This window comes from Centrocercus urophasianus, unplaced genomic scaffold (genome assembly GCF_019232065.1).
Source record: "Centrocercus urophasianus isolate 14NV4802_14NV808 unplaced genomic scaffold, USGS_Curo_1.0 seq_11, whole genome shotgun sequence".
NCBI lineage: Eukaryota > Metazoa > Chordata > Aves > Galliformes > Phasianidae > Centrocercus > Centrocercus urophasianus.
The window spans coordinates 10,039,451-10,066,181 of NW_024884253.1; the positions used below are offsets into that span (position 1 = coordinate 10,039,451).

The 26,731-nt window shown below is 39.1% G+C and overlaps 1 protein-coding gene across 2 annotated transcripts in view; it reads right to left on the reverse strand.

The window, feature by feature from the left end:
* NSMCE2 (NSE2 (MMS21) homolog, SMC5-SMC6 complex SUMO ligase) overlaps positions 1 to 26,731 on the reverse strand; it is a 128,041-nt gene that overhangs the window by 50,946 nt on the left and 50,364 nt on the right. For both annotated transcript variants that reach the window (XM_042834077.1, XM_042834086.1), the window contains exon 4: positions 16,592 to 16,745. In XM_042834077.1, coding sequence (XP_042690011.1) covers positions 16,592 to 16,745 — 154 coding nt within the window. The remainder of the gene's footprint in view (positions 1 to 16,591; positions 16,746 to 26,731) is intronic.

The following is a 26,731-nucleotide window of genomic DNA, read 5'->3' on the forward strand; positions in this document are numbered from 1 at the left end:
TCAGCTTGCTCCCTTTGATTATTGGATACTGTCTTCATCAATTTATCACCGAAGTTATTTTGAAGAATATATAACTGTTTCACATTAAGAAGAGGGTATTTCTAGCAGACTGCTTCATGTTATTAAAATTCAACCCCCAAAGTAAGTCTGTGTGTAGTGAATGAGAACAAAATCAATTGTAAAAGCCAAGAATTAAGTAATTACATTACTTTTCATATTTGTTCCCATATTAATACGATCTAACTTTTGCCTTGTAGTTATTTGTTCCAACAAATTATTTTAGAAATCGGGGATCCATGAGCTTATCTCACGTAGATTTAAAAACAGTAGCAACAAAATGAAACAATAAATGATTTTGTTGTATTGATGTCAGAATTGTATTGTATGATGTCAGATTGTATTGATTGTCAGAAATGTAATTAGATACCAGAAAATGCATACTTTTAAGGTCTGCCTCTTTATACCAAAACATACTGATTTTTTTAATAGTTGACTGTATTGCCACTGTAAATGCAAACCCTAAGCAGATTTAGACATCATAAGACTAAATAAAATACAGAAAACCTAAAAAGCTTCTGAACTAGAAAACAGTTTAAAATGTCCAGGACGAGATTTGCTATGTAGAAGTAGGGCACTGCACTATATCCCATTCAGTTTTTAAGTGAAAAACAAGAAAACAAACCAGCAATCTCTCTTCTTTATTGAAAGGTCATTGTAATGCAATAGGACACTGTAAGCAGTTGTGAAATTAAGCCCTCCAGAACCTGGTTGCAACTTTGGAATGTGACCATTGTTGTGCAATGGAGTTTGTCACCATCATATGAAAAAGCCATTGGGAAATAAATCTTTTGTTTACCTGCTCATCACAGATAACCATCAACTGATTCACATTCTGCAGTGTTTTACTAAGGTCTAAGACAATACCTGAACTGAAAACATCATGACCTTTTTCTTTAAACAACATTGTTCAAACAATTTTGGTTTAATTTTCACGCATCCTACATACAGAATGTTCTCCTCTTTTTTTCTTTTGTTCCTCTTTGAAGAGAAGGTATGTCAAGAGGTTCACTTCTCAGATCCTGCTACCTATTTTTATCAGCTTAAAAATACAGTAATGATGCTGTGTTAGATACCCAGTATCACATTAATCATGCTGACGTCTCAAGCAGGGGCTTGACCTCTGCTCAGAAGAAACAAGCAGTAAAAGCAAATGAACCCACATGTAGAGACATCTTTAAAATGTATTAGCACATTGTTCTAATTATGCTTGTCATTCTCCAGAATTTTGAAGAATCTGAGGGCATATGTACATAGGTAGGTGTAAACAGAGCTCCTTCGCCCATTCCCTTGGGTGAACAGATGGAGACTGCTGCTGATTCAGAATTTGTACAGCCACATTTGCATGGCACTGTGCTGGCTAGATGTAAAGACAAGGCAGGCAGAGGAACTCAATGTGTCTGTACACGCTTGCAGACACTCACACTGAGCTGCATGCAGACTTTCCCTGATATACCGAGGGCAACTTAATAAAGATGATAACCAAGCTTCCCAGTCAAGGAACCAGAGCAAAATGGGGTTGGCCTCTTTTCCCAGGTAACTAGAGATAGGATGAGAGGTAATGGCCTCGAGTTGTGTCAGGGGAGGTTCAGGTTGGATTTTAGGAAAAATTTCTTCTTCAAAAGAGTGAGGCATTGGCACAGGCTGCCACCAGGGACGTGATGAAGTCACTGTGCCTGGAGGTGTTCAAGAAACACTGAGATGTAGCACTGAGGGACATGGATTAGTGAGCATGGTGGGGATTAGTTGACAGCTGCACTAGATGATGCTTTAGTGGTCTTTTCCAACTTCAATGATTCTATGATTCTGTGATACTCCGAGTTTATATAGAAACCAAAGACATGGCTCCTAAATGATTCCTTAGATTCCTAAACGGGGATTTCTGGACTTCAATGCTGATGCAAGAACCCAATTTTTAGAATCTTGAATTTTTCAACTGACACAGTTAGCTAACTAGATCTGAATCCGAAATACAAAAGCTAGGTACATCTTAAAATAGGAGCTTCTAATGTGCATAATGAATTGCGTTTCTCCTTGCTCCCATTTCCTTCGGTGGCTTAATTTCTCTAAGGGTAAGGAATTTCATGACTGGAAGATCTCTTCAATTGCAAGTATCTGTGAACAGTCACTCATCTTCAGTTAATTTCAGGGAATTTTGTCCACTCATAACTGCCACCATTAATACAAAAGTCTTGCCATAAATTTTAAGAAATGTGGAAGAACAAAAAACAGAAGCGGTGACATCTGCTTTTAGACTAATGGCTTTTGAAAAAGAATTGGGCAGCTGTTTAGAAATGTGCAGCCGAACATACAGCCTGTTCTTCTCAAATGTGACAGTGATTAACAGTCAGTCCAATGATGCTGCTGGATCCTGTATGACTATGCATGTGAGTCAGCTTCAGACACAGCACAGTAATAAGTGCTATATTTTAGATTAAAGGTTCTTAGGACAACCTCAGTCACTAAGGTTGATTCTACAGAGGTACAGTTACAAAAAACCGTGGAACAAAGAACATTTTTTTCTTGTCATCTACATCTCATGCAAATACTACGTTTTATGTCAAATTTTCCTAAAAATAATTAATAATATTCACAAAGCAATAAGGAATTATATTCTAGGCATCCATGTCCTATATGTGAGTAAGAGTTCTTCAGGTTAGATACACCTGAAAAAATCAGTTGGAAGGGTAGGGAAAAAAGCCTTCATTCTGCCATTGAAGGAAATGCTGGAACTTAATATTTCCATCAAACGCAATTTGTTAGCGCTTTGTTACTCACTTTTCCATTGACATCTCACAGTCATATTGGTTCCTGTACTGTACTTCAAACACCCCTGAATACCCAGGATAATGGAGTAAGGCGGGCATACTCACAGCCTGTAGAGGCTGAGTGGGTATGATTTTTTTCAGCACTGTATATATGACTTGTAGTTTAAATAACATGTTTTATTTGTTCTATCACTTGAAAATGTGAAAGAAAATCACCTTGAATTCATCACTTCTACAAAAAGTTACTGGAGAACCAAAAGTATTCACCTGTCACTTTAAGATCCACATGTAACAGGACACTGGTTTCATTTCAGTACTCTCCTTCTTACGTATTTATGGAAAACAGTTAATGCTCTATAATAAAGTTCACATTCAGTGATAGACTATCCTGCTCCTGTGAGCCTAATCTTGAGCTCTACACATCATCTTCTGTTACGTCCTAAAGACAAAGACTCCACGTCACTGCCCTGCCCATACTCTGTGTTGACAATTGTGAACGCATGCACAGAAACACACACACGTTAGGGGAACAAATTGCTCAGCTTAATAGAGACATCACTTACACAGTGTGTGCAGAGATGCCCAAGAGATATCATGCCTTAGGCAGCTTCAATCTTTCTGATGATCCTCAGAGCAGAAAAGCCTCCTACACAGAGCTGTCTTTTAAAAGGCACAGTCTTACTGCTAACATAAAGTCTCGTGTCTATATTCTGCATAGCATGTCTGGAGGTGTGGCTGAGGCACTGCCTGTTCGGTTGCTTTGAAGAGATTGCTAAAGAGCATATATCATGAGTAACTACTGAAACCATTTTAATAACAGTCATTTGGGGGTCACTGTCAAAAAGGTAACAGAAGAAAAACCCAAAAGGATGTCCCTCTTTACACTGATACATAACACAATCTTATTTTGTACTCTAGGAAAACAGCATGGTATGACTGTTAGTCAAGAAAAATTACAGAAAAACATCTTTAATCTTATTCTACTTAAATTTTCTGAACAATTTAAACTCTTAAAGAATTCTCTTCAGTGCAGTTTACTCACAAATCCGCATTAAAATAATGCAGAACTGTGCTTATCAGAACAAAGCCACTGCTAAGCTTAATTAGTCATTATTACTTCTCTTTTGAGTCATTGTAATGATAATTTTTTATAGGGAAATCACTGCGAGACATTTTTGAAGATGTTCTAACAGATTAGATAGAGAAAAGGCTTAAAGATCCTGTAGCAGCATGCATTATTAAATGTACAAACGTACTGAACAGTCTCCATTTTCATCATCTGTGGCTCAAGGAAGAGGTAGATAGCAAGCTTTTAAACCATGCCCACATGTTTTCAACTTACTTTATTGATATTTTAATTTGCTTTCTGGTAACTCCTCCGAACACGAGCAGAGTGTTACATGCTGAAAGCATTACATTTCTCTACAACGAATTTCTTCCTCTTCAAAAGCCATGCAAATAATTTTGAAATGTAAAAAAGAAATATGGAAAATATTAAAGGATGCTTAGTTTTTTTAATCTGTTGTCCTAAGAAGTGACTTGCAGTTAGAAATGACATTCAGCTGGAGACAAAATGTTAGCATACTGAGGAGTGATACTCAGCCCTGCCAGTGTATTTCAGGATATCATCACATGGTTGCCTCAGCAAATTGCTTTTGGTTTCAGCCCTCTCTCATTACCCCTTCCCATCTGACTGAAATCAGGTGATCTTTCCAAGGCATTCCCACAGGCAGCCAGCAAGCTACTCGCTGGCAGACACCAAGCACCATATTTAGGGTGTGCCTTTTAAATACAGAGGCCAATAGGAGCACAGTTGCCTCGTTTTGTCTGCCCTGTATTGCCGACTGACTTCCCATCGTAAAGCCTCTGCCAACCAAAGGGAACACGTTCTCAAGCACTTTCTATACCGATCTCACATATGTCTCTGCTGAGAATGTAAATAAATAAATTTTAAAAAATATTAACATGTTTAAAATCCACGTTACATAATTGGATAAAGTGTAATTAACTTTTAGCATCCATGCAATCACTTCGTTATTGCAGCTAAAAAATAATTCTCAGAACCCAGCTCTTCCAGAATCTCCAAGAAAAATACTCTCTGTTTCACCATTTTCTGATTCATTCGACTTTGGAAGCAAAATAAACACACTGCTGTGTTTAATATCGTTGCACAAGAGAATTCACAAGAATGAAATGTGTTCAAAGTTCCTAGAAAAAAATGTAGCAACGCAGGCTGCCAACTTGTTCAATGTCAAGCTCTAGGCAGTATAGCAGGACTAGCAGTAAATGACTCATAGTGAGTCACACTTTAGCTATTTTTGCTTTTAAAGTAATGCCAGGCGCTGTGTTAATATTCAACCCAGAGTAAATTTAGCAATGCAAGAAAACAAGTGTTTCCATGGCTGCTCCTTCACAATGTTTATGGTATATACACAGCCATTAGGCACAGGAATTAATCCAAATGAAGAGTATGGAAATGTTCCTCTTTCATTTATGACTAAATTTTGCTACACTGGGCTTCATGACTCACCCAACTTTAAGGAAAATGTAAAGCAACAGCAAGCAAACCATCAGTGGTACGAATAGCGGTCAGCAGCCACTGCTTTCCCCTGAATGACCGCCTGTACCATGCACACAGCTGACCTGAAGCATGCCGGCCTATCAGCAGCCCTGTAATCAAACACTAATGCAAATGAACCACTTTGAAGACAATTACGCTGCAGATGGTTTTTTAGGGCAAAACAAGACTGGTCTCACTAGTGAAACTGAATCCAACAGTTGTGGGTAACGAGTGACATGGCACTGAGGAGGAGCGAGCATGCAGGAAGCTACAGGGGAGATGGAGCCTTTGTGGCATCATGTGGAAAGGGAAAGCACTGCTGAAAAACCAGGAAGGATGCAGATTCAGGCTGGGGAGCAGATGGGTAAAATGAGGGAAGTGGTAACGATAGTACAACAGAGCTGGAATGTAACTGCCCGCGACTCAGCCGCGATGTGACAAGAGCCACAAGGCACACATGCTGCAGCTATCTGCACAGCGGTGTTGTTTAGATGGGCAGGTATTTGTGGAATTGTGGAGTGTGAGCCCAGCTATGCAGACAGCTGACGTGCCATAACAAAACTGAGCTGAAGAGCAGGAAGGGAGAACTTATCTGTGTTGCAGGTGAGCGAATAATGGTGCTGCAGCAAAGGTTAGGTGAATACCGCTGCCCACACTAATAACAGAGCTGCCAAATGATTACGTATGATTGCTTGTTAAACTTTTTTGTTCCCATTTTAATACAGTGATTTATTCATTAGTCTTAAATTGCAGTAATTACTATTTTTACTGTAGAGGCTGATAAAGCAATCAGGAAGCTTTTACAGTTTTCGTCTCAAAGAAAACTCTCATCAGCTTTTCTGTATAAAGCCTTTCATGCTACTATATACAAGATTTTATTTTTCCTGTTTTCCTATCTGACTGTAAACTAGTTACTTAGTTTGGGCTAGAAGTTTATAGATAGATCCTGACAAATTGTCTTCCTGGAAAGATTTCTTTCAATTCCATGAAGTCTTGAGTTGACCCATAAACATTCAATTAGAGAGGCGGGAGAATACTTAAGGCTGGACCAAATCCAAAGAAGTGAAGCAAACTACCGACACCGAAGTTCAAAATGATGAAAAATCCTGTTCAGTGGCCCCCTAGGTCCAAAAGCATCTAAATCTGCTACATCTCTTTCAGATTCTCCAGGGATCTAATGTTCAAACTACTGCTCTTGCCCAGAGCTACCCCAGTAATGAGGAATACAGCTTTGCTCTGTAAATCCCTTAGCTCTTGAAAGCAGGCACAGCTCCACCCAGGTGGATAAAGAGAAGGTGATAATGGAGATGTAGTAAGCCCAACCTCCTGCTCCTTGCTGAGTGAGCCAAACATGGGAGAGTCATATGCTTTCCTTCTCTTGGTTTTCCTTGCCCCCTTACTCTCCCAGCTACACACTGTGCAAGCCAAAGGGTTGAAGAGTGCCCTCTGCAGACTAGCCTAAATCCAAGGGGTGGCTTAAAAGCATTTGAGCAACTCTATGATGTCAGATGTAAGGCCCATCCCATCCAGCAGTCGTACTCTGATGAATAATAGCAAATACCTATAGAAGGCACGAGGCTGGGAAAGCCTACAGCAATGTTTTCCTGGTATCCTTGCCAAGCCGCCTGTAATTTCATCAGGGGATCCTGGAGGATCCAGAGGAGCCAAAAGTGACATCTTCGCATTTAACAGCCCATGAGTGAATTTTCTAATTATTTGCTTTACTTCCTGGCAACAGCTGCAGACAAAATGCTATTAGATAAAACAAGCACTCCCACCACCGCACCACTGACTGCTTTGTCGTTGGGTGACTCTTCTCTCCCTCATGAGGTATTTTTGGTGACTGCTAGAACACCTGTTAAGCAACTTGCCTTTAATCCTGCAATCATTCACAGCAAGTCCAGTAACACAACAAATCTGCATCCATATTTGAGATGCTAAGACATGATAAACCTATCCACACGTGTAAAGTCTGATGGTGTGTTTCAAATGAGCGCTCATAACAGCTGAAAGGTGACGAGCCTCTCCTCAGTTGTGAGTGAATGTCTGAACACTCTAAGCCTGCTACAGAGTAAGTACAAATGCCACCAAAGACGTTTGTCTTCTCTGACTTTGTGTTAATGGTGACTGAAAGCAGTGTATCATAGGTTACCCTACACAACTACCACCTGAGCTCACAGACAACGTCAGTAAGTGTTTGAGCACCTGCAATTCCCCAAACCGCAGATCAGAGTCACGGTTCACTTCCCCTCCATCTACACTGTATATCCACTCAGTCTTACGGTTAAAGCCCTTAATTCACTCCCTTTGTTTTACTTGATACTTGGCACACTTTTAGCTATCATGTGCAATACTATGATTGACATAGAGATGTAAAGTGCATTATGCTGACAGAATAGATTCCTCACTGAACAAAGTTTTCACATAGATGTACTCTCCTCGTGGGAGTCGAGGCACCTCGCTCAGGGCTCTGGCAGTCAGCCTGAGGTCCTCAAGCCTAGAAGATGGGTTTTGCAATCCTTTTGTGCTTCCCCAGTTCTCTTCAGCTAAATTTGTTTAGCACATTTAGGGTAGCGTAAAGAAGATTTCCAATAAACTCAATGGAATAAAATTCAAGATGGAAAGAAATTGTGCTTTTCATGATTTCACTGATGTCTAAGCCTAAGGAAATAAAACAATAAGGTTACAAAAAATTACAGTAGGCAGCCAATGCACGCGAACTTCTGATAAAGAATTAAAGGATGTTTATTCATCTTCCTGCACGTTACGAGTTCACATGTTACTGTATGTTTCAAGTATAAATCAGGGAAATTCCATTGACTTCAGAAGCTACACAGATGCTTAAGAAACAAAGATCTAGTTTAACCTGCAGCTCTTCTGAAGAAGACTCCGAAGAGCTACTTGGCAAATAGTTTCACAAACCATAACAACACCAAGTGTTTTGTTTTCTCTGAACTGGAGTACTCTGAAGTTACTATGCATGTGATATGAAATGATGAATTATTATTTAGTCAGCATTATCTCAGATCTACTTCCCTGTTCTTCCTCAAATGCTTTTTCTGCTGGCACTCAATCCAAATGCTTTATTTGAGAGAATTCTTGTAGAATTTCTTTTGATCTCTGTGCATACTGATTAAAATGAACACATAGGAAAGGCAAAGGAAACTACTATCTCTTTGTGAGTAAGACAAATAATAAGTATCATAAATGAGTGATTAATACAATGTTCCGTAAGTTTAAATCTCTACTGGCCACGATTTGCCTCCTCAATATCCTCCTCAATATCCTCATGACCAAAAGAGAACCTTTCAACTCAAAAATCTTTAAGATGCTTTTTTCCCTTTCTGTTTGCCTCCATCTCCTTGGGTTGTTATTCACTTTCTTTTCCATGATCACACTTGAAGTTTAAGCTGTAAGCTCATGGCACAAGCATGTAAGTCCTCCATTCTCTGTCCTTGAAATTTGTATGAATGACATACAAAAGACAAAACAGCGAGAAAAATTGTGGTGAGATGACAGAGGCAGTTTTGCATTTTCATTGCCCAGATTTTTACAATAAAAATAATATGTGCTATTAGACCATGAAAGAAGTGAAATTGATTATGTTTTATTACGGGAAATCAGATTTTCCATACAGTATAATTCATTTATTGAAGTTTTATTGAAGTTTTCAGAATTCTATGGGCAAACTTTGAGATCAATTTCTATGCTTCTTACTCATCTGTAATTTATAAAATATTTCTGATGAACTCATTTATGGTCACAAGACATAAGCTTTTAAAAGTTTCCATGCTGCAGGAACGGATTATGATGCGGTCAAGAAATACAGGAACTGACTGAATTAAGCTGGACACCACCAAGGGAAAAGATCTATATAAGCTGTGCAGTGCTGGCAGAAGAACAAATACGCATAAGTTTCACCAGAGATTTGCCTTCCCTAAATATTTCTCACCACCTGAGTGAAGTTCAAAGGTTCTTTATTGCTTTTCCACTAGAATTTAGAAAAATTTAGATGATGTGATCGATTGCATTTTGTTAGATGATGTGATTGACTGCAACATCAAGGGAACTGAATCAACATCCAGAAGCTCCCTCCCTTCCTGACCTGTGTTCTTACAAACGGTAAAAATGCCATGCTGGTAGCCATCAACGTGCTCACTTAAAAGAGAATTATCTGATGACAGTAACAATAAATTACTCAAACATGGTATTATCCCTAAGAGTATAATAATAATAAAAATCATTTCTATGCAACACTCCATTTCCTTTCTAGATTTTATATACTTTGGCGCTGATCTGAAAGCAAGAGTTACATCTTGCAGAACTTTTGCAATGCAGTGAAACATAGATCTTTTAAAAATATGTTTACAGATCAGATGAGAGACACAGAGATAAAAAGAGTTTACCCTTAAGCGTTCACTGATTGGAAAGGCAGATATTTATAATAAGAAAAGCCTACATCTGATCCTCCTCCTGATTTAGATAGCCCTCTCTGCTGCATGCTTTTACCATAGGGCTAAAGGGGCGATGTTTTGACACTAGTTCCTTCTGCAGTAGTTTCCATCTTTACATATATTTAAATGCACACTGAACACAGAGAGGAGGAGTCTGATGCCAGAGACAATTGGTCAATCACATACTTTGGTCAGTCACTCTAGAAATGGTCCCTTTTTGCATGCTGTCAAGGATACCAACATTTGATGGTAATTCTGAAGTCTGGATATTCATCTTAGGTACTCCATAACTGCTAATGCTGTAGTATCTTGTTTTTCCAGCTTGTTTCTCTCTCCAATAGCTCAGTGAAACAGAAGGTTTGTATGTCAGATGTAATCATCATCACTCTAACTCATTCCATTTCTTTCCCGGGCGCTGTACTCCCGGTCCTTCCTGAATGAGCCACCTCGTTCCTTCCAGAAAAATATCTTGACAGGAGAGTCCCTGCTAGTTTCTCTCTCTTCACTCAGGGTGCTCCTCTAACCCTATCCAAAAGTCAGGTCTCGTTCACACAAATGCCTCTAAACATCTTCATATCACTCCTCAAGGGCTGCAATTTGCTCCCTCAGCATCACGCCACGAAAAATTTACTCTGGCAGGCTAAAACACAGTTATGTTATTACTTCCAGCTCTTTGAACTGAAAAATCAGAAAAAATAATAATGATAATCTAGTGCTACAGGAGAGCCACATTACAAAAGATGGCAACTGAACATTTTGCAGAGTGGCTACTTTGCTCCATGGGGCACCAGCCCTGAGCAGCATAGATCCGAGCCAATCCACACTCATGACTCTCTCCTTAAACAATCCACAAACACAATATATACGTAGCTGAATTTAGACACAGATGTAATGTTCAGACTCACAAAGATTCTAGACACAAAACTCCCAGTGAAATCTATGCTGCTTTGAACTTATATGACCTGAACTCATACAAAGACTGTAAGAAAGCAAAGAAATGAACCGAGGTCTCCTAAACTGCAAGCTACCTTCTGAAGTCCTACATCAGCTCTCATTTCTTTACTAGTTAAAAGGCTGTCTACAAGGAACTTTACATAAATGACAAGTGCATATCCCACACACAGCACTGAACTGTCATAACACCAATCCCACCTTCAGTCAGCATTTTCAACTTGGGTGCTGCAGTTGCTCAACTATAATTAGTAAAGGGATCTTAAATGATTATTTTCTATTAACAACACAAATAAAAAAATAAATTAACCTTATTATTTAGCTGATCTTCTGCCAATACATGTAAGAATAAAAATGAAAAGCAAAGTATAGAGATGTACAAGTAACAACTCTGTACAAGTAACTTTTACTCAAGTTTCTATTTACTTATTCATTTACACAACTGACTATTTACTCAAGTTTCACCTCTGTTACATGGTAAGGAAAAAAATTAACCTGCCTACCTCACTGTGATGTTGTGAGGATTATTTGAATGAAATTATCATGCATTATACCACACAGTGTCATGCTGCAGCTTTTCTTCTTATCCTACTAAAAGTATATAGAGGACTTTCAGTTTTACCTAAAGTCTCTAAGAAGACTGCTTTAGGAATTTAAAGAGAATATCTTTCACAATGTTGTCTTTCTGTAACCCAAACTGAATCAAAAGTAACATTTTTCACATAATTTTCACTCAGCAAATTCATGGTTTTAAAATACATGCATCAATGGCGTATAACGGTGTCTACTTGAACATTAAATACTGAAATCTTCTCCTCTGGAAATATCTGCTGAACCCATCTTATGAACCCATCCTAGAAGAATGTTAAATCATGACACACACATTTTCTTTGCAAAATCTGCCTCGAGAATCTGTTTCCTTAGTAGAAAGGGCACAGAAGAGCACTACAACCACACTGTTGCTACCTTCTAAAGTATATTACTGGTTTCCTACGACAAAATAGCTGCCAAAACCAATATTGTGTCTCAGAGTGATTTGTTCCCTTAAAAAAAGTATCCTTGCACTTGACAAATTCTCTCCTTAAATTGCTTGGCATAGCCAGCAATACTGTCACTCACCCAAATCTTAGCACTTTCTACAAAATGACTGCTAACAAAGTATGCATCTGTTGGGCATTTGTGCAGGAGGTGGTTAGCAGGGGTTCCAAAGTGCATGTTGCCAGCTACTATAACAGGGCTATGAAACCTGTCCCACTTTGTGCACTGAATGTGAAACTAAATAACCTTCAGTAAATACTACAGTGGCAGCCGGGGTCACAGGAGTAAAGATTATAGCTTCTGATTAGTTCTTTTCACAGGGTATCAGAAACTTAAACTGATACATACAGATTAAAGACAGCACTTACTTTCATTTTGTGAAGGCAAAATTCTCATACTCTGTGCCAGAAGATGCCTTTGATATGTATACTGGCATGAAATAAAAAGACTTGCTAATGCAACATTAAACACAAGGGGGGATTTTAAATTTACAAAAGATACTAATGCAAAGTTACAATTCCTACAGTAATCATGACTTAGTTCCTATAAGTTCAGTCCTGTAAAGTTCTGCTCTGTGGTTACATGCTCCAAGAAGGAAGTGAAACACGCCAGCAATTTCACCCTTTCACCCATTTCAAAGGATATACTTATGCAATTTAGCTTAAGGAATTTGCTTAAATGTTTCACTTAATGAAAAGTAGATCACTAAGCACATTGCAGACCTGGGACCCTTACATTAAGGAGAGCATCAGTCATGTAAGGTTAAGGTCAGAAAAAAAAGTTTGTAGAACCCATGCATGCCATCATTTTGAATTTTTCTCCTATTACCAGATTGAGCAAATATGCTTACAAATGCTATATTATTTGGAAAAGACAACGTAATCACAAGAAATGGTTAAAAAACAAATAAACAAATAATAAACAAAACCTCAACAAATACAAAACTTGTATTTTTTTGCTTACAGTCTACTCAGCTTTGAGCAGAAGAATGAAACTGTTTTCCCTTAAAAATAAGAAGTGGGCATTTAGGCATGTAACACAACTCTGGAAAGAGACTTCAGAGAAATCACTTGTTCACATAAACATGTCTGACAGTGTTTTGACACATACCATCAGAGGTGGGGGTTTTGCATCATTTTGCACAAATTCCAGCTAAAGCAGCTGTACAATAAAGGCTCACAGATTGCCTGCAAACTGTCTGAAAGTTGAAGAGAACAGAAACTGCTCTAAGGCATGGTATCACCTGCTGCTGCCAGAGTTTAAAGTGGAGGTCTCCTTCCTGCAGAACTGCCTAGAGATGAGGACAGTCTGAAGGTGATGCAGTGCCTTTTCCCTTCCTGAGACTTAGAGCTGCCTCCAAAGCAAAGGTCACTGCTCAGGTGGCAGGTAACAACCAGGCAGCTCACTTCCCCTTTCATTTACTGTGGCAGCAAATCTCAAGAACAAGATGGAAAATGCATTAGCTCTCTTTTCTGTTAAAGCAAGGTTATATTTAACTGCTTCACACTCCACATTGTACCTAAAATCCTTATGCCAAGTTAATTTCCAAGTAACAAGACGATGTGAGAACACAACATGTCCCTGTTCAGCTATTCCAGAATACAAATGTTAAACCCTGCATAAAAGACATGCAGGGATTACAGGTAACTCACCACGGGAGGTAAATTATTTTCGTACCTACCCCTCTGCCCCTTCGAGGTGGAAAAGGCTGGGACAAAGGAAAACTCCACAAAAGTTCATCTGAGAAAACTTGATTGCTGTTCTGATATTTCATCTGAGCTGGCAATAAAACCAAATCCCAGGAAAGAGTAAAAACTGGACTGTACTGCATTTGTGCCCATAGTGCTTTAAATGGGTCAGGGATTATGCATGAAATTGAGCCCAGATCTGAAAAACTTCAAGTTGAAATGAAAATATTAAACAGGTAGCTGTTGGTGAAGATATTGACATACATAATTCACAAAAAGTAGCTTTAAAGTGTGTCCCAGAGTTTGCAGACACATTATAATAAACTTCATGATGAGATCTGTATTGATGAACCCTTATGAAGACATGGATCATGTTAAAAATTCAGCAGGGTGACCTTCATGTTCTCTTTAGAAAAAGCAAAACAAAAAGCACCACGTAACAGAGGTGCTATAAGGTAAATCAGCAGTTTATTGAAACTAGCCAACATTACAGATTTCAAGGCCCTTCAGCTCAATTGGTATTGCAACGCAGACATTTCTGCCTCTGAGCTCACTCTGTACAGAAACACTGCCTTCTATTTGGCATAGGTGGTATCTTAGATAACACTGACAGTGTTCTATTGCACATATCAGTATACTGATTTACTATGTAAAGGCCAACTGAGGCTTTTTACTCTAGATGGAAATCGCAAGTCAGTTTAGCCTCTCACAGAGGTGTTAAGATCAGTGGCCATGATCCTATAAGATGTGAATATCTGTAATTTTTACGTTTGTGAATAGTCAATTCTGTGTTTAGAATTTGAGGCCTTTTTAAAGGCTAGCCATGAGTGGGGAAAACTCACAGAAGGAAGGAGAAAGGATGAGGGTAATCATAAGAAGATCGCATTACTACATGAAATAGAGAAACCAAGCAGTCCTCCTGCTTCCAGGACACTACCTCATATGGAAGCAAATTTATATGTGTAAACATAAGCAGACTCCATTGATCTTCAGTTACCCATTATTACTCAAGAATGTCTGTTAGCTTTCCTGGAGCATTTTTGAAGAAAGTAACTTTACAGAGGATGAAGAGATTATTCAGGCAAAGGAGACAGCACTGAATGCATGTTTAAGGCAGTACAATTGGGCTTACTTTGAGAAATTTAACTCATCTCTCTTTGCAGACAGAGGTAGTATTTAGTTTACCATTTCAAGAGAGGGTGGGCTGAACCAGATTATTTACTTGAATCCAAGATTATTATTTTGAATACAAGAATACTGTACCACATTCAAGACTTTGTGAAAATCAATGAACTCTTTCCCATTCAACCTTCTGAATCCCGTTAAAGACTGCAACAGAAGAAAATCTGATGGTTTTACCTTATCAGAACCAATACAAATCCTACTAACCCTAAGCTGACCAAGCTGATGAGCAGTCTGTGTATCTAACACAGTTCACGAAACACAGAACATCAGTCCATGCAATATCTTCAGGCATATCCTGATGGCCACTGTTTGATCTCTATGCACAATCAAAACAGAAGTCCAAGTTGCTAATAAGACAGATTTGGATTTCAGGCGGTAGTAGTTTGATGATATCCTTGTTTCTTTTATTTTTTAAAAAAGAATAATTCTTACCGTGCTTATTTAATTTGAGGATTTTTCATTGGGTCTGCCAGTTACAGCTCAGTCACACAGCCTGAACTGACTGTATCACTAGGGCACACACCCCCTCCTCAGGCAATTACAGACTGGAAAGTAAATCCAAAGTCAGTTATCAAGATTTTATCTTCCCAGTTACAAACACCTGGAAATTAGGAATTACAACATGATGGCAGGGCAGTAATAATTGCATGGTTATGTAGGGAGTGAAAATTACACTTTTTTTGTGGTCTGCGACTTGCTATGTTCATTCTTAAAGTAGTGCCCAGAGTTCTATTAAACTCAGACATCAGTGCTAATACTCAAATTCAAAATCTGGAAAAACATAAAGGTGGGAAATAAATGTATTAAGCCCTCAAGCACTACTTCTAGTGAGTGTTGAGATATCAGATCTAAAATTCACCTTGTCAAGCATGTCCTCAGACTGCATAAATCTCTATAGGGAAGTAATCGAAAGTCCAGTGAAGTCAGCAGGAAAATTGTTTCCGCTAGTTTCAGTGGGTTTTCAGTGGCCTCCAAAAAAAAAAAATGCAAAGGAGAGCTACAGGAGAGAACCCAGAATATCGGTTTCCAATGCTATAAATCATTAATCTATGGCTCCTGAAGTTCCTGAGATACCAGTTTATGTTGAAATCAAAATGTGGTGTGGGAGGGAATAGGTACAGGGGTCAAGGGACAGTAAGCAGAATAATATGATTTCAAAACATAACCACGATTGGTGAAGAACAGCACAAGTAGTGTTAGAGCTCGTGAACTTTCCCAGTAACAGTAATCTGAGTGATTTTTTAATAGCTGCTATTTGTGCAGGGCAATAAAAGTATACTACTTGGTTGTATTGCATAAATACTAGAGCTGTTAAGTCTCCAACACTTCCTGTAACTCAAGCACAAATAACTTAGAATTTTTACACTTGATGAAGCTATGGAAATTAAGAAAAACATATTTTAATACACTGCAGTATTACACAGTGCGTGCATAGAAGTTGTAAACCTGAGAAAACACACAGTAAGCATTTTCCAACAATATAGTTCTTCTGATTAAAGCAAAGGTCTTCTTAGAGTTGCAACACATCCGAGTTGTGAAACAGGAGCAATTTGTTTAAGTGACAAAAGAAAACAGCTTACCTAATCCTTTTAGAAGATCCCATCAATTAAAGAAAAAGCCCTGTCTTCAGATGAAAAAGCCCACCTTACAAAAGGGGATGTGAAACGAGATTCCCATGGTACTTGTATCCAAGCAAGGCAGGAATTGCAACTCTAACTAAAACTTCCTAGGTAGCTACATCAGCTTTCTGCTACACAGATACCAGTTTAAGTAAGTTTTCAATTCAGAACAGTCACCTCAGCTCCAGCCACAACTGGCAGATCTATACGTTAAGACATTTAGTACATACGTCACCATTTAACAATAATCTTTAAAAAAAATAAGACTTACATTGTTTTTTCATGTCTTTAAGTTGATCCTTAAAATACATATATTTTTCATTTTTTTCCAAATCCGAGTCACTGTTCATGCTCTCCAATGCAGTAAATTTTTCTTTTACTAGTGATTTCAGATCTGGTATCTTTTCTGGTTTGTCTTGTTTTATCTGTAAGGAACAAGAGACAGAACACTGTTATTCGCTGTGACACACATGGCAATATACAAATGTTTGCCAACAAATTCGTGAGCATAATCTCCCTTTGACGCCAGTTAGGGTTCTGCTATGAAACCATGAACTGCTGGTAATTATTTATCCAAGAAAAACTAACTATGAAATGTATAGACTGTCTTCCAGTGTCATTTAACTCAGATGCTGTATGCAGAGCATATCTTACTTTAACAATAAGGACAATTGAACCTCTGTGGTCAAAGTTACCTCTGTGGGTGGCAAAGGTCAACAACAACCAGCACAGCATTGCATGTGAATGTAACAAAGAATCTAACTCTGTCCTAGAGGGTAAAAAGATGGCTGAAAAATAGAAATTAAAAAGAAAGGAAGAAAGGAGGAAAGAAGGAAAGAAGAAGGAAGGAAAGAAGGAAAGAGAGAGAGAGAGAGAGAGAGAGAAGAAGGAAGAGAGGAAGGGAGGAGGGATGGAGGGATGGAGGGAGAGAAGAAGGAAGGGAAGGAAGGGAGGAAGGGAGGAAGAGAGGAAGGGAGGAAGGGATGAAGGAAGGAAGGAAGGGAGGAGGGGAGGAAGAGAAGAAGGGAGGAAGGGAGGAAGAGAGGAAGGGAGGAAGGGATGCAGGAAGGAAGGAAGGAAGGAAGGAAGGAAGGAAGGAAGGAAGGAAGGAAGCAAGCAAGCAAGCAAGCAAGCAGGCAAGCAAATTCTCTAGTTTTGCTTGCTTTAATTCCCTTCTCATCATTTTTTTCAATCAACTCTTCAGAGGCTTATAACCTATATGGTGACTGATGTAAAAACAGCAGAATATGCAGTACAGATAGCTAATACAAAATGAAACCACCTCAATTTATTTGTGCCATGTGAACAACAAGCATTAAGCCATACAGTTAGGCAAAAAGATCGCTACTTTAAAAGCACTTCCTTACAGTAATTGCCTCTGGAATAAATGAAAAATTTGACTGCAAATAACAATGGAAGTCATGACAGAGGCAACGAAAAGCTACTCTAAGAATGTAAAAGTATTCTGGGAATTCCTTAAAAAACAATACGAGTTTTCCCTTCTGCTTCTCAAGCCAATGTTAAATTTGAGGGCACTGTACCTTTGCTAGGTCTTCATATGAATTATAGTGGTGGCCTGGGGACAATGTTATGCACTGGCGGCCAGCAGAAGCACAGCCTCTGAAAGAAGGCAGCATCTATCAAATCTGTAATCATAAACATTTTCTGAACCAAAGATTATTTCTACTCCAGCCTATACAAAGCATAGGGCAAAATACATCCGTCTGAAACAAAGAGGTAATACCATCTATGCTCTTCTCCAGCTGCACACCTTAAATCCTGCCCCTCACCAGACAGACAGCATAGAGCCCACTGAGGAGCCTTTAATTAAATTGATTATGTGTTCCACCATTCACAGAGAGGCAGGGAACCCTATGGGATACATTTTATAATAGGAATTCCACGAACTATTAGTATTCTTTCAAGAGCAAAGACAGTTTGTGCATTTATATCAGGTAGGTGCAAGTTATGGCAAGGATAAGAATAAGAAAAAAACACAAACAGCCAGGTGACAGTTTGCAGTTTTCAAAGGTGCCTGGAGACAAAAGATCACCAACCACAACACCCATCTGCAAATGGGACAGACACTGTACAATAAGCGCTAAGAAAGACCAGCAGCAGCATCACAGGTGCTCAGACCGCTGCATAAAACCAGGCAGCCTCATCCTCTGACACTTGGCAAAGACAGCAAAGAAAAAAAGCCAACCTATGCCTCGGGCAATGGGGCAATCATATGCACTCGAATGATTTGTCTGTCTCAGCACTGCTGCAAAAGAGAACCCACCGTAATCAAAACTAACATTGTTCTGCACTCAGCTGCAGAAGAAACTTGGCTGTCAGCTGTATTCAAACACAGAAAGCATTTACTACATCAGAATACATTTTAAATCCAACACACGATAAAATAAATGATTTGATTTGGACAGCACACAGTGCAGATACACTCCTTCCTGCCACAGCTCCTTCAGGCTGTTGGTACAGATGTTCTCTCCCTACCACCATGTCTGAACAAATAATACCCAGTCACTACTCTCATCAAGAATGAGAGCACTATGACCAGATAACATGTACAAGATCCAGCTGTGCATACTGAAAAAAAAACAAGTTTCCAAGTTGCCAATACTCACACAAAGAAAAAAAGAAACAATCTGGATGTTCATTACAGATGTCTATTTATCACAATGTCAATTAACTATTCTCCATAGGGATTAACTTTTCACATCAAGACAGTTAGATCAGGCTCTTTATATCTAGTTCTTGACTCGTGAAAGATTTCAGTATAGAAGCTCATCAAGCAGTGTCTCCAGTAATACCCTTGAGTCCAATTTCCAGAATTAAAGGACTCAACACACATGAGCAGAACAGGAAGCAGGAACCGTAACTTACACCATTATGTTAGCAAAAAGGACAGATGTTTGAGAAGCCGCACTGTATGTATGCAAAGAAACTTTGGCCCTGCCACTGTGGGACTAAAAAAAGGTTCATGCAGGCATCTACACTAACCTCAAGGGACCCACTGCCTGCAAATTAGAGTCACACAACTCGCTGCCAGATCCTAGAAGGTAAATGCATGTCATGTTCTTAAAGGCAACATGAACAGATCCCCAGTTGCCAAGGAAAAACTGTCATTCATACCAGTTATTTTCCCATCAGCAGTATGTGAAGCAGTAAAGACAGTCCAGCAATGCAGCACGCATGACACAGGCTCAGACAACCACGTAATGTAGAAATCTGTAGTCAGATGAGAGAGATGGTTGAAGAACACTCCTTCCTGTAGTTTAACTTATTTCATGTGTTTACAAGATTGAATTCAGTTTCTGTTCACCTCCAGATGATTGCTTTCATTAACATGATTAACAGGGACACCATCCCTGACCGCACTCAATACTGCATTGTCACATGCTATTACTGAAATGCCAGGTAGACCTTCTGGAAGGTCTGCATGTCGTAGGTGAATAATAAAGCATGTCCACCCACTGTAATAACAAGTAAATACGTTTGCTGTGCATGAGCAATTTCTCTCTGGTGCCGCATGTCCTACTCCATGAATAGGTTTAAGAACAGTCTCATGCAACAACACATGACAACAAAAGGAAAAAAAAAAAACATGACATCAAACCTAGCTCCTCAGAGTGGGGCAGAATTGCAACATCTTACACTGCATCAGCACACCACACTTACAGGTACATTCCAGTTTTCTTTAGTTCTCACCACCCACTGCCTAATGTACAGATTCATGACAGAGGTAGTGATGAGATCAGCAAAACAAAATGAAGGAGGCCAATATAAACACAGGATATGGCAAAGGGATGGAACAGAACTGTCAGTACTCAAGGTAACAAGCTGGGGTCATATTTTTTTTATTTCAGGAGCCTATCAGAGAGATGCTCACTAGCAAACCTGAAGCCATCAGTATGTTCAATTTGTCAGTAAAAATTACTTCACATGGGAACCATGAAAAGACATGTTAAGCAAACGGCTGTTCATTTAGCAGCACTGTCAGCCAAAACCAGCATGCTAAGCAACACCTTGCAGTCATTAGTCAATCCATTGAGAGTTACATTGATTTTGAAATGGGGTGGAGGCATACACACCCTATAAAACATCCTGGAAATGACATATAACTATGAACTGGGAGTGTTAAGGACATATGGTGAAAAGAAGTATCAGTCACAACAGCTTGTTTACAGCAAAAGAAAAAGCAGAAGGATCTGCTGTGACAGTCCCAAAGCAGCAATGAACCACATGAGTACTTACATGGAAGCTCAGCAATAAGAAGAACAGACATGTTATATAAGATCATTAATGGTACACCATACATGATCTAACAGCATTTCTGACAGGAAAACATATTGAGAAATACAGCCCCAAAAATACACTGTTCAAGGAAACACAGCCATGATTTACTTATCAAAAGAAACATTTGCTCATGGAAATAGCTTATTGTGTTTTAACGGGCAATGCTTATGAAATGAGCCAGCCCACAGCAGTTCTCTGACTTCTGTCAACATACATCCACAGGAATGAGCCTTGTTTTTGTAGATTCGTTCACTGGCACAACGTGTGTGTTAAATACATAAACAGTTAGACTGCCTCCAAAAATCCATTAGTCAATCTTGCACAATCTTAGGCTTGCACAAGCCTAAGAAATTTGTAAACTCCAGGTATTCTAAGAGCCAGTCTGGAGAATTTTCAGTTCATCAATTAGATCAGTCCCAGAGCCAGTTAGGTCACCGAATCACAGAATGGCCAGGGTTGGAAGGGACCTCAAGGATCATAAATCTCCAACCCCCCTGCCACATGCAGGGCCACCAACCTCCACATTTAATACTAGACCAGGCTGCCCAGGGCCCCATCCAACCTGGCCTTGAACACCTCCAGGGACGGGGCATCCACAGCCTCTCTGGGCAGCCTGTTCCAGCACCTCACCACTCTCATAGTAAAGAACTTAAATGTCAAACATACCACTGACTAAAACTGGACCAGTTTTCAGCATTAATCTACAAACAATAAGGGATCGGTGCCTAAAAAGGCACTAATTAGCATAACTGCATGCATGCAGCATTACAGTGTTAAGTAATTTGTTCTTCCCAGTGTTAGATCTCAAAGCATTTTGCAACTATTAAAGAATTTAGCCTCAAACATCCATTGTGACATACATACTATCAATTCTATTTTACAAATAGTAAGACTGTGGCACAAAGAGATCAATAGCTTAGCCTAAGGATGCACAAGAAGACTGTGGCAGAACTAAGAATGAATAATTCCCAGCCCTCTACTTTGAGCACAAAGCCATCCTTCTACCTTCCCTTTTAATTGAGGGAAAGTTTGAAATAATACATGCATATAAATAACGTTACAACAGCTTGTGGCTGCTTGGCAAACTTTGTGACAAAAGGGTGGCATTCTGTGTGCCACAAAAATGCCCCATTGGATTTGCACTACAGTGTCTCAGCATGTGATGCTCCATGGTTATTCCCTAGCATTTTCGTCTCTCTTGAACCCTTCTCTCTAAGTTCTTTAGCTGCATGTCTTATATCTCATCGCTGCTCTTATGTACTCTTTCTCAGGGTCATTTTTAGGTCCCTTAGTACTGAGGAATTTGCCATTTCATTGAAATTTCTTGCCACGCCTGAACCACGGTGGCATTTCCTGTACAGTGATGCTATCTTTTCAAAGAATTCCAATTTTTCTCCTTAATCATTCAAGCCACATATTAGTTGTTCCCTGTAATTTAATCCCGTTAAGCTATGGACTTTTAAAGTTTAATTTACGGATATTATTGGCACTAGGTATTTCTGAGGCTAAGAAACAATCCTGTTTGCCAATGACCTTTTTAATGATCAAGTCAGCTGACATGGCAGAATTTCTTCATTTTCCAGATTCTTTGTTGTTTCACTTATGAAAGGGAGGGTGATTACTCACACAGTGCTAAGAGCTCTGAGGTTACCTAGATGCTTATATCCTCTTGAGACAACCCAAAAAAGTATAGGCTGACAGCCTCCAACTAACTCTAAACCCAAAACTCATAGTACTTTAGACTGCATTTACACTTCATCCATGTGTTTGTGCATATGCTTATGGAACACTGATAGCAGTTGTGACTTCTGAATAGAAAACAAGTGTCTCATTGCTTCTGCTGGGAGAGAATGTCTTACCTCTGCAGATTTGATATTGTACTGAAACACCATCAGCATTTTTCATACAGGTGACGTCAGGTAGTTCAGGACTTTGTGCGACCAGCCAATGAAACCTTTCTAAGATTCAGTTTGGATAGCTTGAGTAACTCGCACTTTCTGAATTGGTATAGCTTCAAAAATGTCTGGATTCAGACATACATTATTTACTTCAGAGAACTAATGCCAAGAATTCGTTGGCTATGTAAGTATGGACATGGACAGAAAAGCCTTGGTGGACACTGTCATTAGATAAGAATAACCATTCTTCCTTTACTTAGACCTGCTATGCAAGAGAATCAAACAAAAACGCACTGTACATTTCTTGTTTAACGATCCATGTGTCCTATTATTTCATCCCTACCTCAGTAAATAATTTCTTATTACAAATATGCAGGCTTTCAACACACACACTTATTTCACCTCGGGGCAAGTCAAAGTTTGCTGTGATTATTTATTACAACCAATTTTTTTTCACTGAGAGGGAAAATAACATGGGAGCTAAGTAAATTTGTGGGTTGAGTCACCCCTACTCTTTGTGAATCATGTGAGAACCAACTCGAAGTGAGTCACCACTGTAACTGAATCAGGCTGCAAAATTTCAGCTTAACCTAAACAGTCATTTATTATTCTTCAATGGCTGGATTCAAATCCTTAGCAAACATCAGATCATTTGTTGATGCACAAATAAAACGCAGCTCTTGGAAACATCTGCAAAGGCAGTCAAAAAGGACATCATCATTCAGCAGCAGGATCAGCACTTGTTTGAACACGGCTGCTGCAGTCAGGATCGCCTCAGGGCCCACATCTGATCCAGGAGATTCAACACCTCTGCACACCATGGCTGCAGGGCCGGGACTCTGGTTGAGCAACACCTTCGCAGACAGTTGTGAAATGCCAAGAGAGGCATATTTATGAGGGTTGACCCATACTTATGACACATAGTGCCTATTAAACAGGGCCAGCACAACAGAAAATGGCTGTCAGCACGTTTCAAATAGCCCCAAACTGCCAAAATAACAGTCTAAAGGGGAAGTAGAGTTGCCGGGGTTCAAAAGCAGCATGCCAATACGGTGGCTGCAGCTAAGGTACATTCTCAACACAGTTCCTTTTCCCTACTACAAACACAGCTGGAGATGTTTAACCTTTATAAAGAAAGCAAGCATAAATTCTGTAGGCTTATGCTGTACATACAGGGGTATATCGAACCCTAGCTCCTCAGAAGTCATCACATGTGGGAGCCATTTTGGTAAGCCTAGAAATGGCCTTCGGCCCACTCTGTTTGCTTTCTTTCTCCTGTCTGGAAAGGAACTGAATATACAGAATGGAATTAAAGTGAGCACCCGATAAAGGTACAAAATTACCCTGTTACTTACTATGGCAGAGACAGGACTCTGAACATCTTTCCGTTTCTCTCCAAGACCCCCAGTGTCTTGCTTTGCAAGAAAAGGGAATTGCATTTAAATACCAGTACTGGAACCATTTGTTACCAATACTGTAAAACTGGCTTGTAAAGACAGCAATAATTGTGTTACAAATGAGATTTTCCCAAGATACTAAAGTGAAGAAAGTTAGTAGATATTTATCACAAAGAATAGAATTCTGTCTTCACCTTGTTTCTCTCTGCTCTTTCAATACGTGATGTATAAATACACAAAATATTCCAGAGTATTTAGGAAATATTTATGAACACATCTAAGAATTACGGCTTAAGACAGTTGAACACTAGTGTAATTGTACTGACTTCCTCCCTACCTAATGCTCTGCCACAAAAAGAGTGTACATGCAAGGTGTAATAGAGATACAAAACATCTTGTTCTAAGCAATTTTGCCTGAGCAAAGATTAGGGCCTTTAATAACAAAAATAACTATATTTATAAAAATGCTGCCTTTCCAGCAGCATGGTAGAGACTGTGAGGCAGATGGTGCATCTCTCTTAGCAAGGCTGATTCAGCAAGTGCATTGGGCTGTTGAACCAGTTTACCAAGTTGCTGATTAATTCATATATTTAGAAAATACATTAACATGGATATTACCTTTTTTTGTGTGTGTGCGTTTAATGTCCTACTCAAACTGATGAGAATTTAGACATTGATTTCAGTGGGAGAAGAAAAAGGCCCTAAGGTGATTTCAGATTAACAACTTGTTTACTCTTGCATGGTGCTGCCTGGTTGAGATCATTAAAATCCATGTTTTCCATAGTGTGAAAAGGACTAAATCCTAAAACAAGCACAATTCAGTGTTATCTTCATCAGCTCCTACAAAATCCTGTTGATTTATATCACCTGTGAAGCTGATCCTTGATTAAATACAAAGTGTGACTTATCCTTTGGAGAACTGCATACATTATGTTCATTAAAATCAGTTGATTTTCTAGAGGTGTTTCCCACATTCCCCAAGTATGCCTTCAGTGAAAGTCAAGCTGAATTTTTTCAGTTTTTATTCCTTTTGAATCTTTTTTGTTCCAAGGATTAAATTCTTGTCCCTCAGAAATTTTTTAGTGACGGCATTTCTTCTTCACACTCGACAAAACAGCAACGTTAGTCTTGCTGTCATTTTTCATTAAGATTGAACATAACCTTTAAACCTGTGGGAACCAGCAGCAAGATTTCTAAGTACAGACTCATGCTTTACTTGAATTCACATAAGTTGAAAAACATATATCCTGTTTGACACTTACAGCTTAGACTCACTGAATTAATATATCCATATAACTATCAGGATCGAGATTGGCAGTAAGTCCAACAGATTCAGCTCTACCTTTAACACTGATTTCAGCAATGGTGCAGAGCCACACTAACCAGAAAGAAAAAGATCGCTGAGTGTGAACTAGAGTCTGTACCTAGATTTACTTATAAGCAGATAGCACCTACCCTGTACCTGCAATGGGTGCAAAAGTGGGTGTACCTCGCTTACATGACAGTCTTAGTTTGTGCCCTCGAGCCAAATTGCCTTTATTTGCCTTTTATTGTGAATGCCTTAGAGATGAATCTCTCCCTTGAGCCTTTCCACATATCACATTCTTCAATCATTAATAATGTTTTCCTATCTGGTTTCCTATTGGGACAGCCCTCCGTACAGTAATTAGCCACTAAATCCCAGGTCTTATTTCCATTATTATCCTTCTTGATTTACCAGTTCCAGCTGACAGCTTGCTTCTCTTTCCTTGTCTTAGCAAACACCATGGGCTTTCCTAGTACACACAGGAGTGACAGGTTGCACAGGACACTCTGGAATGCTAAGATACTCTTCACTATACAGGTCTCCCCAGTTCTTACAGGCTTCCTGAAGGCCATATAACATCAGACAGATAATGATGTTTTTAACTGCAATTCTTCTACTTCTCTCTGCTTACAGATCACAGAATCACAGAATTGTAGGGGTTGGAAGGGACCTCAAGAGATCATTGAGTCCAACCCCCCCCTGCTAAAGCAGGTTCCCTACAATAAGTCACAAAGGAAGGCGTCCAGCAAAGTTGTGAATATCTCCAAAGAGAAGCGTTATGAAACCTGAACAGCTATTTTATTACAAATTATTACATGGAGTTCCTTATCTTAGCTCAATACCAGCTTGCTGAAATACCTTACTACTCTCTGCAGTAAAGGGAACTTCAAATTTTGCAAATACAGTAATAAGTTCTAATTAAATAAATATTACTGACAGCAATACCTAAGTGTAAGATGGATAGGAGATGCAATCTGATAGCTGAGCATAGAACAGAGAGCACAGAAGAGTTTTTACAAATTCACAAATTTCCTTTCTGTTATCTTCAAACTCAATAGATGTATTTTTTAATCTTTCACAGCTTCTGCAATGCTATCAAATTTGTCTCCCCAGAGGCCAAAGACCTCTCCTGATCACGCCTCTCCTGTCATTCCAAATTCTTCCTCGAATTTACAGTCCAAACTCTTGTATATAATACTGGGTTTTGAACTCATCCTTCTTGCCTTATTACAACGCTTTTCCTTTTTTTTTTTTACCATGCCTTTTGAAGATCTCATCACTACTCACCACAATTTATCAGTATTGCACTTTCCCATTTATATCTATCAAACTCACTTTTCCTTCGTTTCTCTGATTCATTCACTGTATATCACACACTAAACTGATTCCTCTCTTATTACTAATTACGGGATGCCTCCATCCTTCCTTTCTACATTAGATTCTCACCAAATTCCTGTGTCACTGGCAAAGCAGCTGGGAAGCAGAGGGAGTGAGTTTGTGCCTTCTGCCAT